The sequence below is a fragment of the Onthophagus taurus genome, chromosome 1 (genome assembly GCF_036711975.1).
Source record: "Onthophagus taurus isolate NC chromosome 1, IU_Otau_3.0, whole genome shotgun sequence".
Classification (NCBI taxonomy): domain Eukaryota; kingdom Metazoa; phylum Arthropoda; class Insecta; order Coleoptera; family Scarabaeidae; genus Onthophagus; species Onthophagus taurus.
The window spans coordinates 7,451,410-7,466,540 of NC_091966.1; the positions used below are offsets into that span (position 1 = coordinate 7,451,410).

General features: G+C 32.2%; 2 protein-coding genes across 2 annotated transcripts; one reads left to right on the forward strand and one right to left on the reverse strand.

The window, feature by feature from the left end:
• Window positions 1-1,089: 1,089 nt before the first annotated feature.
• Window positions 1,090-2,944, forward strand: LOC111414847 (uncharacterized). Its single transcript, XM_071195549.1, has 3 exons — window positions 1,090-1,234; window positions 1,293-1,351; window positions 1,759-2,944. The coding sequence occupies exons 1-3, from the start codon at window positions 1,217-1,219 to the stop codon at window positions 2,942-2,944; spliced, it is 1,263 nt and encodes a 420-aa protein (XP_071051650.1). The 5' UTR covers window positions 1,090-1,216.
• A 2,506-nt stretch (window positions 2,945-5,450) lies between these two features.
• Window positions 5,451-14,432, reverse strand: LOC111414894 (uncharacterized). The gene is made up of 9 exons (XM_023046362.2): window positions 14,336-14,432; window positions 14,093-14,286; window positions 9,744-9,900; window positions 9,420-9,692; window positions 9,172-9,371; window positions 8,743-9,117; window positions 8,526-8,689; window positions 8,318-8,469; window positions 5,451-5,765 (listed from the first exon to the last, which is right to left on the reverse strand). The coding sequence occupies exons 1-9, from the start codon at window positions 14,376-14,378 to the stop codon at window positions 5,539-5,541; spliced, it is 1,785 nt and encodes a 594-aa protein (XP_022902130.2). The 5' UTR covers window positions 14,379-14,432; the 3' UTR covers window positions 5,451-5,538.
• Between the last annotated feature and the right edge of the window lie 699 nt (window positions 14,433-15,131).

A 15,131-nucleotide genomic window follows, 5' to 3' on the forward strand; every position in this document is an offset into this window, starting at 1 on the left:
TTTTTTACAGTAATTAAGATGAGTGAAATAAATTGTGAAAGGTGAATTGATTAACCTTATTCTTAATGATTTCACATCATTTCAAGAGGTTCGACGTTTACAATATGTTAAAAACAAATTAATATTTTAGAACTATTAATAAAAAAAAAAGTACTTTGGAAAGTTATTCGTAACCTCATAAAAAAGCATCGAAACCAACTGCTTCGATATGAACCGATAACGATAAATTTAAATTGTTAAAAGTTTGTATTTATATGCACCTAGCACATGTCAAGTTTACCAGCGATAAGGAGAAAATTTCAACTCTTAGAAAGTCGACAACACTTCGTATTCCCTGATCAAAGTCTCCTCGAGCAATGATAAAAGTCGATGTGACACTCGTTTGAATCAACCGTTTACGACAATTAAAAGAGAAAATATTTTCAATTTAGTTACTTCTTTAAAATGTAAATTGAAGCTTAATATATTCGGTGTTTTATTTCACTTCCGGAGTTATAAAACTAACGTTTTCATTTATTACTTTATTGTAACTCTTGCACCACCCGGTAATAAAGAAGGTGAAACGCAATGTTTAAAACATAACATTAACAAGTGAAAAAAACATAAATAATAAAATCACCAAAACAAATTTTACATCTTTCTCTTTTTATGTAAAAAAAAAACTTCTTAATTAACTCCTTAACAATCATTAACACATGTTACGACAAACAAAACACAGCATAAATTTAGTAAATAACTTCCTCAACTAAATTATATGCATCATGACGTTTTAGTACTGATGTAATTAATGATTAGGAAGTTGAAAATACAATAACACTAAAGAGTAATATCCCGCGTGTTGGCGATCTCGAGAAAGTGATTCTCATCATCAGTGTCAAAGGGCGAAACGAGCCATCCGCGTTCGGTTCGCAGCGAAGTGAAAGGACTTTCAATTGTATGTTCTACGACATCTTCTCGCGGTTCAAAGGAAAAGCGGCAGGTTCAAGTACGCTTCTTGCTGTTCGATGACCTCGCCAACGTTGGTGAAGATCCCCACTAGGTCACGGCCAGAAAATCCCCTACTACATCCCATTCTCCCTCCGTGGTGAGATATGGGATGGACACCCCGGATGGGAATTGTAACTATAAAATGTTGTTGAAGTTGAGGAAATCTGCAGAATTCGTCCAAGCGAGGCGAAGAATAAAAGGAGGGTGAAGAAGTGCTTGCGGTGCACTGATGGCTCGGTTAAGTTTTGTAAGGATTTAATGAAGATAATGAAGGGCGAAAATAATTTTTTATTTTTTTATTGCAGACTTTGGTGGTAGTAGCCTGTAGCATTGTTCAGAGTTACGCTACTTTTGGAAAAGAACAGTAAGTGTTAATTAATTATTTTATTATAATAATAAAACATTTTTTTTAAATCTAATCGTGAAATATACGAAAGTTGCAAATGAATAAAATTGCTAACACTTTCTTTTTAGAATAATAAAATAACATCATAAAAAATCATTTGCAACCTTCGTAAACACACTACATGTAATAAAAAAATAAAATGGTGAATCCAATAAAAGTAATAGTGGTCATAAATACAGAGAAAGTAACTCTCGGGTTAACGGAAGTAACCTTTACTTCTTCTCACAGTCTTAATGTTCACACAATTAAAAGTATAAAACTTTCTTATCCATAAACTTCCGCGTTAAAACATGATGAGTGCATTTTATTTTAACAAAAAATCTCTCTAAAACAAAAATAAATTGCGAATTTCTTTTTTTTAACAGTGTCCATATTCGAGTCCACATTCCCGATTCACACGGAGATGCTGGTGGTCATCATAAAGAAATAATTCACTTAGATGGTGGACATGGAGGAGGAGGTGGTTTTGGAGGCGGGTTCGGTGGCGGCGGCGGTCATGGGGGTGGTTATGGAGGAGGCGGTGGTCATGGGGGTGGTTTTGGAGGAGGGGGTGGTTTTGGAGGCGGCGGCGGGTATGGAGGAGGTGGAGGACACGGCGGTGGAGCTATTACTATAATAGAAGATCACCACGGAGGAGGTGGAGGCGGTCATGGAGGAGGTGGTGGTGGCGGATATGGTGGAGGCTTCGGAGGAGGTGGTGGTTTCGATGATCACCACGGAGGTGGCGGCGGCGGTTATGGTGGAGGAGGAGGATTCGGAGGAGGCGGTGGATTTAGTTCAAGCGGGGGTGGTTTCGACGATCACCACGGAGGTGGTGGGGGAGGTGGTTATGGAGGTGGAGGAGGATTTGGAGGAGGCGGTGGATTTAGTTCAAGCGGGGGTGGTTTCGACGATCATCACGGAGGAGGAGGCGGTGGTTATGGAGGAGGAGGGGGATTTGGAGGAGGCGGTGGTGGTTTCGACGACCATCATGGCGGCGGTGGTTATGGAGGAGGAGGCGGTGGTGGTTTTGGAGGAGGCGGTGGACACGGAGGAGGAGGCGGTTTTGATGATCACCACGGAGGTGGAGGCGGTTATGGAGGAGGAGGAGGCTTCGGAGGCGGGGGTGGTTATGGAGGAGGAGGTGGGGGAGGCCATGGAGGCGGTTTCGATGATCACCATGGAGGTGGAGGAGGAGGCTTCGGAGGCGGTGGTGGAGGTGGATACGGGGGAGGAGGTGGTTTTGATGATCATCACGGTGGAGGAGGAGGCGGTGGTTATGGAGGAGGAGGAGGCGGTGGATTTGGAGGAGGAGGTAGTTTTGATGATCACCACGGAGGAGGTGGTGGATTTGGAGGCGGCGGCGGTTATGGAGGAGGTGGCGGACATGGAGGAGGTGGTGGATATGGCGGTGGCGGTGGACATGGAGGAGGAGGTGGTGGCTACGGCGGCGGTGGAGGATTTGGAGGTGGCCATGGAGGCGGCGGAGGACATGGGGGAGGTGGTGGATACGGAGGGGGAGGTGGATTTGGGGGCGGAGGCGGCCATGGTGGTCATGGAGGATACGATTAGGTTATTCTTTAAAGAACAACATAGAAAATCTTTTGTAAATAGTTTTTTATCTCTCTTAAGACTTTGTAAATACTTTTGTTGTTGAGGTTACTTAATAAATGTTACGTGAAAATATTACTTGCCTTATTTATTGCAGTTCAATTTTATTCCTTTGATACTTCAAATTGTAAAGCAACCAAAACATAAGTGAGAATGTTAGCACAAATCTATAATAAACGTCAAAATTATCTTAATAGCTTTCAACTTCACAAAAATCCTTTTTAACACTTCCTTTTAGTATTTTACTGAATGTACAGGTGTCCCATCGGTTGTCTAAATTTTTACCAAGCAGGAGATTTTTTCCTCAATCCCGTTAGCAGTTTGAAGGATAATTAATGTTCTCAGGAAGGATTGTGGGCAATAAAACCGCAATTCAACTGATTCTGGAAATATTTCGTATCTACTTCCTCAGGGCGAGTTCGTAAATTGCACTGAAATTAACGAAAGTTTGAACATTATCATAAAATCACGCGTAAAACTTTTATTAAGCGGCATTACTTATAACAAATTTTTACCCTTATTAGGAGCCGCTCATTTATTGCCGGTTGGGTAACCAGAGACCAAGAAATTTAACTGTCATTTCATTTTTCTTAATTTTTGTCTTAAATAATGAATAAATCGCAAATTTTTTGGTGTGAATTTACACTGTGGTAATTAATTATCGTACCCGACGTCATCAAGTATGCAACCAAATGCGCAACACGCGTATTGCAATACCAATACTGTGATATTGGTTGCATACTTGCAATGATGACGTCGAATATGATAATTAATTAACACACTGTAGTTTACTATGACTCCCACATCATATGGTATAAGAACCGTTAAAAAATAAAACCATAAACTTTGCCGAAGCCAAGTATATCGAATTTGGTGTTTCTATCTTGAAATTTAGATGTCAAAAAAGCCTATACCACAACCGATGGGACACCTGTATAATAGATTCTCATTGATCCGTTTCGCAAAGATTCCAGCGATTCCGCAAATCCAGCAAATCCAACAATTTAAAATATCAAAAGGAAATTGTAAAAAAAACAAAATTTAAATGAAATTTTTTAACTTACAGATCCAGCAATATTCATATTAATATCAACAACTCCAGAAGCACTAACGGGTCGATGTTGTCTTAATTTTTCTATAAACAACGTAACTTGTAGGTGTTCTTCCGGTGAATCAAGCTTTGTAGAATACTCCAATAAAATAGGAATTAATCCTTTAATCTACAACAAAATTTACCACTCAACACTTCAACAATAAAAAAATTAATTCTTACCATGTTCTGTAATTGTTGTGAATTATTTAAAAAAATCAAAACACCAAAAGTGTGAACAACAACAAAAAGGCAATTTAGAAAGTGAATAGTATTAGATATTGAGCTGTTAAAATCGTATACAATATAAATAACTACCGCGTAATAATTAATTATTAACGCTGCTATTTCAACAACCAAGTGACATAATAATTGAGGATTAACACATTGGTTACAGTCGTAAATTAATCCGCATATTTCTTCGTGTAAACTCCTAAGATAATCAATTATTTCATGTGATTTAAATTTCCTTAATAAATTATTATTGAAATGATTTGATTTGCATAATTCATAACGTATCCCCATAAAACGATTATTATTATTCGTAAGATACACACCGTCAAGAGGATGACTTTCTTGAAAATTAATAAGAAATAAAAGTGATTTTTCAAAACAACCCAATATCCCCATAAAAACCGCGCAATACGATAAAAATACTATATAAAAAACGAACGTCATATTTTGAAAAAATTGCGAAGAAAAATGTTTATAACCAAAATTAATTTCGTAATTTCCCGAAAAGTGTATGTAAATCACGGCTGATAATTGAACTATCATCGTTAAAAATGCAATTCCAATAAAACCAAATTGAAGGTTTAACACAATTTTAAGCGAACTTTGACAAAGTAGCCCCTCCTTTAATACCAAAGACATTTTGTTTAGGGTTTTGGCAACTTTCGGCGTTTTAAAGATTGATATCACTGTTAAAATCGCTATATGAACGCAATAAATCGCACTGATAATATTGATTAAAGTCGAATGTAACGATGTGTGTGACGAAATTTTCTTTCGAAACAAATCCATAATTTCCCCGTACATCATCGTCAAATGAGCAATCAAAATTAAAACTATAATAACCGACCAAACCATGTACCATTTACACGTTTTAAAGACGCATTGATTATTTTTGTGGGTCGAAGTCATTGGTATCATTCCGAAGATTTTTGTTGAAAATAACATCGGCATTAAAGCTCGACAAAGACACAATTTATTCGATTTAGTTTTCATGTTGCGATGAATTTTATTTGCTTCCTCACACTTTGATAGAACAAAGAATTATTTTTATCAATTGTGATGATAAATTTTTTGTTTGAATAGGTGGAATAAAAGCAAACAACATTATTTCTTTGAGGTGGAAATGTGTATTGATTGAAACAGTATATTTTCGTAGTAACTAAAACGTATATGTTAATTACTACAGGGAATTTTATGTAATTAAGATAACATTCACGCAATACAATTTAATTTAAAACGTGTATTGCGGAAGTTGATCGGCACGATTGCGTTGAAGTGTGCTTTGTTCGCTTAAAATAACTATTTCCGAGCTTGTATCCGAAGCTGCATCTTCTTGATTAGGTTGAGTATGTTGAGGTACTCTTCTATATTTATGGTATAAAACCGCTGCCATTGCAACCAATAAAATTATACTTGAACCAATTCCTGCACCTAAACTAGCTGCCAAAGATATCGGACCTAAAAAAATATTTAGTGAAAGAAAAATTTGTGGGAAGGAAAAAGTTATAACTGTTAGGTACAAATTTACACAGATAATTCCTTAGATGATTCTGAGAAAAATGGATATTTCTGTGTCAACGAACTAAAACCATACGTTTAATAATGAATTGATATTAAATAAACAACCACGTTTTACCCTTTTACTTGATTTTAGGTCATGGTGTTAATTTTTTAAGAAATTACCAACAATTTGGATGTTTATTTACAGCTGTTAGATGCTAATAATGAGATAGTATATAAAACTAAAACCTTGGATCTCGATAATTACCTATTTACAGAACAATGTTTATTTAATTTTTTTTGTATGTTTTTATTTAGAGAGGAATTTCAAGTATTAAGCAATCGATGTAAATAATAATAATGAGGTATAACGCCATGTAGAGATAACCTTGAAGTTTTTCCCAAAACACGTGGAACACGGCAATGGTGCTCAGTATCTCAAAACGGGGAAAAAATGCATCACAGTCTTGGGAAAATAGAGTAGAAACCTGATTCTTGCCAGGAAAGCAAGTTAAAAGAATTGTAACACGTACTTCCAGATGATGATGGGGGATTAGCAAAAACGAATTCAATGAAAGTTTTAACTTTAAATTTAAAATTGTTCGAGTGGTAAGGCGATATCGCATCTCATTGCAGAAATATCACCTAGTACTTAATATTAAGGCAATACAAAGTGTATACGCACCATTTTATGTACTCTCACTGCGGTAGAAGACTCACAAGCAAAGTCAATGTGATCAGAAGGATAGACCATATATTCACAACTTTAACTACGGAAAAAGAATCTAAAATCCCTAAGTTTGCAACTTGAAAATTACCACAAAATAGGAATCGGACAGATTTAGCAAAAAAGAGTAAGATCAAAAAAAGATGCTGTTGATATTAAATTAACTGTTGAGAAATACACGGAAAGAGCAAAAACATCACGAAAATGACTGCTTGTACGAGTTGAGGGACCTTTCTCTGGATTGTCCAAAAGAATCATAATCCGCAATTGCTGATCTAAATAGCAGACTCAAAATTTTTATAAAAAAAAATTTTGACTTCAGTCTGTTAAGCAGTCATGTTAAATAAAGCATTTAAGAACACAATCTTCAAGTATTCGAGGCCATCAAATACCATCACCAGAGTAGTGACGATTTTTCCACACGAGAGCAACTTAAGTTCGAAATTTATACGCAGTGGTAAACCAATACAAGATAACGGTGCCTTTGGCTATGAAGAACTGGCTATGATAGAGGTTGATGACAAACTTGGAAAATGAATATAAAGAGAAATACCTCGAAACATCTTTAGATGCATGGTTGAGCTTCATTTGGAATTGACACTATGCGTTCACTGCCAAATTTACCATTTAATTCTGGTAAAGTTTAACTCACTGCTTTAGAGCCAGAATTTGGTATGTTTTACAGAGAGCAAGTAACGTTTTACAATCAGCAAGTAACACGAAAGTATTCCCAAAATTACTTCACTATATGTATAGTTTATGGAACGGATTACTATCAATTAGGTAGACATAGAACACATGGAACATGCAGGCAAGCGAAAATGTATTACTAAACTGCATGAATATACACAAAGAAATGCTTCTACAGATGAATTATAACTAGTACAATGGAAGATGTTGGAAATCTTGCAGAATACGGAGCTCACTGATATAGTAATAAACATTATCAACCTTTCTTTCGATATTCTTTTTCCTTTTTCTGAATTTTTCCATCGGTTTTGCCAAAGTTACGTTGCTTGTATCACTTCCAATTTCATTGTCATTGAACCAGTCACAATTCGTTCGAGAAATTAGTATTGTTCTCCTTCCTAAGACGTATTATCTTGTCCGATTACGCTTGGGCCAATTGCCATTCAATCAATATTGATTAGCACAAAATGTGTCTTATTTGTCGAAACCCGAAAGCAACAATAACGCAAGATGAGATAATAAGATGGGAGATTCAGTTCAAGACTCAAAAGTCTTCTCTATGTCAACTTAGGCGTCAGATCCTGTGTTGCAAATAATTACACATGAGAAGAAACCTTATGAAGAAGGAAATATGATAAATAAAATTACTAATTCGGTGTTTGTCATAAAATGAGCACAACTTTCTGCTAATACTGCAATGAGACCTGTAGATGTAGTGAGTAAGGACATTTTCTTGCAACTAAAAGATCTTCTTGTAACTTCACGGGAGAAACAAGGAATCTGCGGAAATGATTTCAGATGTATTAGTATTTATTTGAGTATTTATCAACTGTGATACCAAGCACTTTTTCGTACTTTCAGAAAAGATATCTCAATCCTTTGCAATCATGACAGTGTACACCATGTGAAAATCTTATATTCGAATGTCAATAATAATAATTCTAAACCCATTACTTAAAGTGTATAATGTAAATGTGATTCAAAATCATCTGAGGAGCTAGCACCTCATTTGTACCTATATTTTAGAAATACCCTGCATAAAAATTTTGATTTAAGTCAATAGAAATGAATTAAAAAATGAAAAAAAATTAACCTCCTGGATTTAAATCAAGTACAATTAAGTTAACGTATTCCTTTTCTCCAATGTTTAAAACACACGACCAATTTCCAACGTCTTCTTCTTGTACGTTATATATTTTCATTCCACACTCTCCAAATTCCAAACCATCTCCAATATAAGAGATTCTACGAAATTGAAAAAAAATTGATAATGTAATTTTTAATAATTCAAGGTCAATTACCCCATTGCGTCTACTTTATTTGTAAGTTGATATGTTTTTCCTGTCGGTGAAATAAACCAACAATATTTAACGGCAGATCTTGGGCTGTTACAATACATGGTTGCTTCATTTCCTATCAAACTTGATACTTTCTCTGAATATTTTATAACATTTCTAACAAAAACCTAAAGAAATACATATCGTTAAAATTTTGGGTGAATATTTGAGAATAATTTACATCAATTTTTTGTTGACCAGCTACCACATCATCTTTTTTAATAAACGAACATATCCAAGTTCCGTTATGTTCAGGTAAAGCCTTGTCTACTTCAAGCCAACATTCCCCCAATCCAGGTCTAATTTTCGTGTCTGTTATGCCTACCGATTCTTTTATCTCATATCTTTCACCTATTGGACTTGTTATGAAACAATAATTAATCGAATAAGAAACTTGACAATTAATTTGAAACGATTTCCCTAAATCGGTTACCGTTGATGTCGTGGATTCGACATCATGAATAACTTTTATATCACCAACTTGAATGAATAAACCTTCGTTACTGATTTCGCATTTCCAAGGTCCTATTTCTGTATCTAAAAGTGGTTTTTGTATCTGCAAATATTATCTTGATCGGTTATGTTATGTTAATGATATTTAAATAAATACCTCTATTGCGCAGATATTTTCTTGAAGATTTGTATAAATACTTGTGTATCTAGAAGAAGCGCTTCCTGTTTGAATTAAAAGTTTTTCTCCCGTTGGCAAAGTCATTATACAATGTGTTTGGGGAGAAATGTTTTTTATTATACACCCAATTGAAATGTAATCGTTCGTTTCGTTTCGCCACATTTCATGTTGAGGGATTTCTATGATTTTATGCGTTATTTTCTATTTAAACTTATTTGTTAAATTACCTTTTGTTTTTACAGTAATTTTATACTCTAAGGGTTTAATGTAAGGAGTTCTACCCATAACGCATTTCCAATCTCCAATATCTTCATTTGTAGCAACATTGGCAAAATACCAACATTCCTCAGTTGACTTCTGGATTAATTCTCCCTTGGGATTATATAAGAAGCAATAATATATTTTTGATGAAGTTTGACCACAGTTAACACAGACAAGACAACTAATCTCCATACTGGATCCGATTGTTACTTCTTTGACGGTATCCATATTTTCGATTTCTGTGAAGATTTAGAATAATAAAAATTGGTAAAATAAAAGTTATTTATTACTATAAATGCTAAGTTCAAAGTTAGCCACGCTGTTTTTTCCATTTGATGTTACATTTAATATCCAACTGGTTGGATCATTTAATGATACATTTTCAACTTTAAAACCGCAAAAACCAGAGCCAAGACTGTGCAAACGACTTTTTAAATTAGTTTTATCCTAAAAAAACATGAAAAAAAAATTAATATGTAATAAGTAAAACCTCCCTATAACGGATTAACACTAATTTCACGAATAAAAAATATTCCTAATCCATCAAGAAATCATAGCCCATACTTATTTCACATTTATCTATCACCAGTTTCTAGTAATATAGTATAATCACAATATGTCAAAATTGGACGATTTTTCTTAATAAGATTAACTATAACATAAGTACTAAAACTGATAAAGAAAGACGTTATGAATAAAAGACATTTCTAATGCATCAAGAAATCATAATCCAGAATTATTTCATATTTATTTACCATAAATCTTATGGATATAGTATAAATCAACAAAATGGCCAAATTGGACGAATTTTTTTAATGAAATCAACTGTAACGTAAGTACTAAAACTGATGGAGAAAGACGTCATAAACAAAAAATTTTGCTATTGCATCATGAAATCATAATCCAGAATTATTTCATATTTATTTACCACCAGTTTGTAATGATACAACATAAATCAACAAAATGTCTAAATTGGACGAATTTTTTTACTGAAATCAACTGTAACGTAAGTACTAAAACTGATGGAGAAAGACGTAATAAACAAAAAATGTTGCTAATGCATCATGAAATCATAATCAATAATTATTTCATACCTATCTATTACCAGTTTCCAATGATATAGCATAAATCAACAAAATGTCCAAATTGGACGAATTTTTTAATGAAATCACTGTAACGTAAGTACTAAACCTGATGGAGAAAGACGTCATAAACAAAAAATGTTGCTAATGCATCATGAAATCATAATCCAGAATTATTTCATAGTTATTTACCACCAGTTTGTAATGATATAGCATAAATCAACAAAATGTCCAAATTGGACGAATTTTTTTAATGAAATCAACTGTACCGTAAGTACTAAACCTGATGGAGAAAGACGTCATAAACAAAAAATGTTGCTAATGCATCATAAAATCATAATCCAGAATTATTTCATATTTATTTACCACCAGTTTGTAATGATACAACTTAAATCACAAAATATCAAAATTGGATGAATTTTCTTAATAAAATCAACTATAACCTGAGTCTTAAAATTGATGGAGAAAGACGTTATAAACAAAAAATGTTGCTAATGCATCATGAAATCATAATCCAGAATTATTTCATATTTATCTCCCACCAGTTTGTAATGATATAGCATAAATCAACAAAATGTCCAAATTGGACGAATTTTTTTAATGAAATCAACTGTAACGTAAGTACTAAAACTGATGGAGAAAGACGTCATAAACAAAAAATGTTGCTAATGCATCATGAAATCATAATCCAGAATTATTTCATATTTATCTACCACCAGTTTGTAATGATATAGCATAAATCAACAAAATGTCCAAATTGGACGAATTTTTTTAATGAAATCAACTGTACCGTAAGTACTAAACCTGATGGAGAAAGACGTCATAAACAAAAAATGTTGCTAATGCATCATAAAATCATAATCCAGAATTATTTCATATTTATTTACCACCAGTTTGTAATGATACAACTTAAATCACAAAATATCAAAATTGGATGAATTTTCTTAATAAAATCAACTATAACCTGAGTCTTAAAATTGATGGAGAAAGACGTTATAAACAAAAAATGTTGCTAATGCATCATGAAATCATAATCCAGAATTATTTCATATTTATCTCCCACCAGTTTGTAATGATATAGCATAAATCAACAAAATGTCCAAATTGGACGAATTTTTTTAATGAAAACAACTGTAACGTAAGTACTAAAACTGATGGAGAAAGACGTCATAAACAAAAAATGTTGCTAATGCATCATGAAATCATAATCCAGAATTATTTCATATTTATCTACCACCAGTTTGTAATGATATAGCATAAATCAACAAAATGTCCAAATTGGACGAATTTTTTTAATGAAATCAACTGTACCGTAAGTACTAAACCTGATGGAGAAAGACGTCATAAACAAAAAATGTTGCTAATGCATCATAAAATCATAATCCAGAATTATTTCATATTTATTTACCACCAGTTTGTAATGATACAACTTAAATCACAAAATATCAAAATTGGATGAATTTTCTTAATAAAATCAACTATAACCTGAGTCTTAAAATTGATGGAGAAAGACGTTATAAACAAAAAATGTTGCTAATGCATCATGAAATCATAATCCAGAATTATTTCATATTTATCTCCCACCAGTTTGTAATGATATAGCATAAATCAACAAAATGTCCAAATTGGACGAATTTTTTTAATGAAATCAACTGTAACGTAAGTACTAAAACTGATGGAGAAAGACGTCATAAACAAAAAATGTTGCTAATGCATCATGAAATCATAATCCAGAATTATTTCATATTTATCTACCACCAGTTTGTAATGATATAGCATAAATCAACAAAATGTCCAAATTGGACGAATTTTTTTAATGAAATCAACTGTAACGTAACTACTAAAACTGATGGAGAAAGACGTCATAAACAAAAAATGTTGCTAATGCATCATGAAATCATAATCAATAATTATTTCATACCTCTCTATTACCAGTTTGTAATGATATAGCATAAATCAACAAAATGTCCAAATTGGACGAATTTTTTAAATGAAATCAACTGTACTGTAAGTACTAAACCTGATGGAGAAAGACGTCATAAACAAAAAATTTTGCTAATGCATCATGAAATCATAATCCAGAATTATTTCATACCTATCTATTACCAGTTTGTAATGATATAGCATAAATCAACAAAATGTCCAAATTGGACGAATTTTTTTAATGAAATCAACTGTACTGTAAGTACTAAACCTGATGGAGAAAGACGTCATAAACAAAAAATGTTGCTAATGCATCATGAAATCATAATCAATAATTATTTCATACCTCTCTATTACCAGTTTGTAATGATATAGCATAAATCAACAAAATGTCCAAATTGGACGAATTGTTTTAATGAAATCAACTGTAACGTAAGTACTAAAACTGATGGAGAAAGACGTCATAAACAAAAAATGTTGCTAATGCATCATGAAATCATAATCCAGAATTATTTCATATTTATCTACCACCAGTTTGTAATGATATAGCATAAATCAACAAAATGTCCAAATTGGACGAATTTTTTTAATGAAATCAACTGTAACGTAAGTACTAAAACTGATGGAGAAAGACGTCATAAACAAAAAATGTTGCTAATGCATCATGAAATCATAATCAATAATTATTTCATATTTATTTACCACCAGTTTGTAATGATACAACTTAAATCACAAAATATCAAAATTGGATGAATTTTCTTAATAAAATCACCTGAGTCCTAAAATTGATGGAGATAGACGTTATAAACAAAAAATGTTGCTAATGCATCATGAAATCATAATCCAGAATTATTTCATATTTATCTACCACCAGTTTGTAATGATATAGCATAAATCAACAAAATATCAAAATTGGATGAATTTTCTAAATAAAAGCAACTATAACCTAAGTACTAAAACTGATGAAGAAAGACGTTATTAATAAAAGACATTCCTAATGTATCAAGAAATCATAATCCAGAATTATATTATATCTATCTATCAGTTTCTAATGATATAGGATAAATCAACAAAATGGTAAAATTGGACGAATTTTCTTAATAAATGAAGTATGAACTAATTGTAAGCATTAAAACTGTTGAAGAAAGACGTTATGAATAAAAAATGTTAAATGAAATTATTTTCTACGGTAGAAGATATCCATACTGAAAAATAAGTAACGTTGGGTAGGAATCGTTAAAAATCGCTTATAAAACTAGTATCTAGTACCTATCATTTTCTAAATTTAGTAACTGTCCCAAGGAAGAACATACAAATACTTGTTCCAAAGTAACAGGTACAAGTATGGGTTAACACCTTTATACTGATGTATTAAATAGATAATACTAATAGTATGAGTTAAAAATATTTTATCCGTTATATCGAGATTTTACTGTAATATGAAAAAATAATCATAATGAAAACAAAATTATAATAACAGTATATTCTAAAGATAATAAAGTTGGAGAACTTTCCCAATAGATACACATCAATTAATCAATTTATTGGTTTTATATCAATATTACCGATCTAAAAAATGTTGTTACCAGGTAGCATTATTCAAGTAAACTTTTTAAAAACTGAAAAAAAAATACCTGGAAATCTTTCGGAAAAGTAGCTTCATTACTATCGATATCCAATTCAATTATTATTTTAGATTCAGCATCAAAAAAATTCGTTGTGCAGCTAGAAATGGCTGTAACATCTTCAACTCTTTGAAAAAAAGCACCACCTTCGTAAGTCGCGACATTTGATTGTAATAATTTTAATGGATTGTCCATCAGAACACCTAAACAAAGAAACGTATTTAAAATAGTTTGATTAAATTAACATTTTACCTGATGGAATTAACAGGAAACAAAGAAGAAATATACAACACATTGTTTGCAATGCTCAATACAAGAATAGTGACAAATAACAAGGTACTTTGTAAGGTGTATATCTAATCTGATTGTGAACGATACTCATCAAATATATATAAACTGTGGGGTAGAATAAAAAAATACAAGAGCATTAATTAAAGTAATAGCTTAATGTCTCGAATTTTATCTCTAACAAATTTAAAAAAATTAAACAAAGACGGGTTCGTTATTTTGTTAGGCTCTTACGATTACTCTATCTTTCTGGTCATAAAAGTCTCTTCTTTTAATATATGATCAATTATCAATTATGATAAAAATATTCAATATTTTGATATAGATCATTTATTTCTTTATTAAAATGTTTGGTTTTATTTTTTTATATCTCACCCTAAAACTGTTTTTTTTCATAGATAAGGTTGACAAATTATTCAGTATTTGACATCAGTTTAGTTTTAAATATTACCCTTTTTTCTTTATTGTGTTAATTTTATTCTAAACCACAGGGTCTTCTAAATCATTGTAAGTTTCATAATTTTGAATACAAAACTTCTAAATTTCAACTTTTGGGTTAATATATTATTATGCTTACATTTAAACACATATAGATTAATTACAGTTTTAATTTTACTTTACCTTCATTTGAAAAATAATACAATATTTATCTCATAATATACAATAGAAATGCCCCCGCATTGATAACTAATTCCTCCATTAAAATCTTCAAAAGAAAATTTTATTTATATTTAAATAAATATATAATTTGTTACTAAGA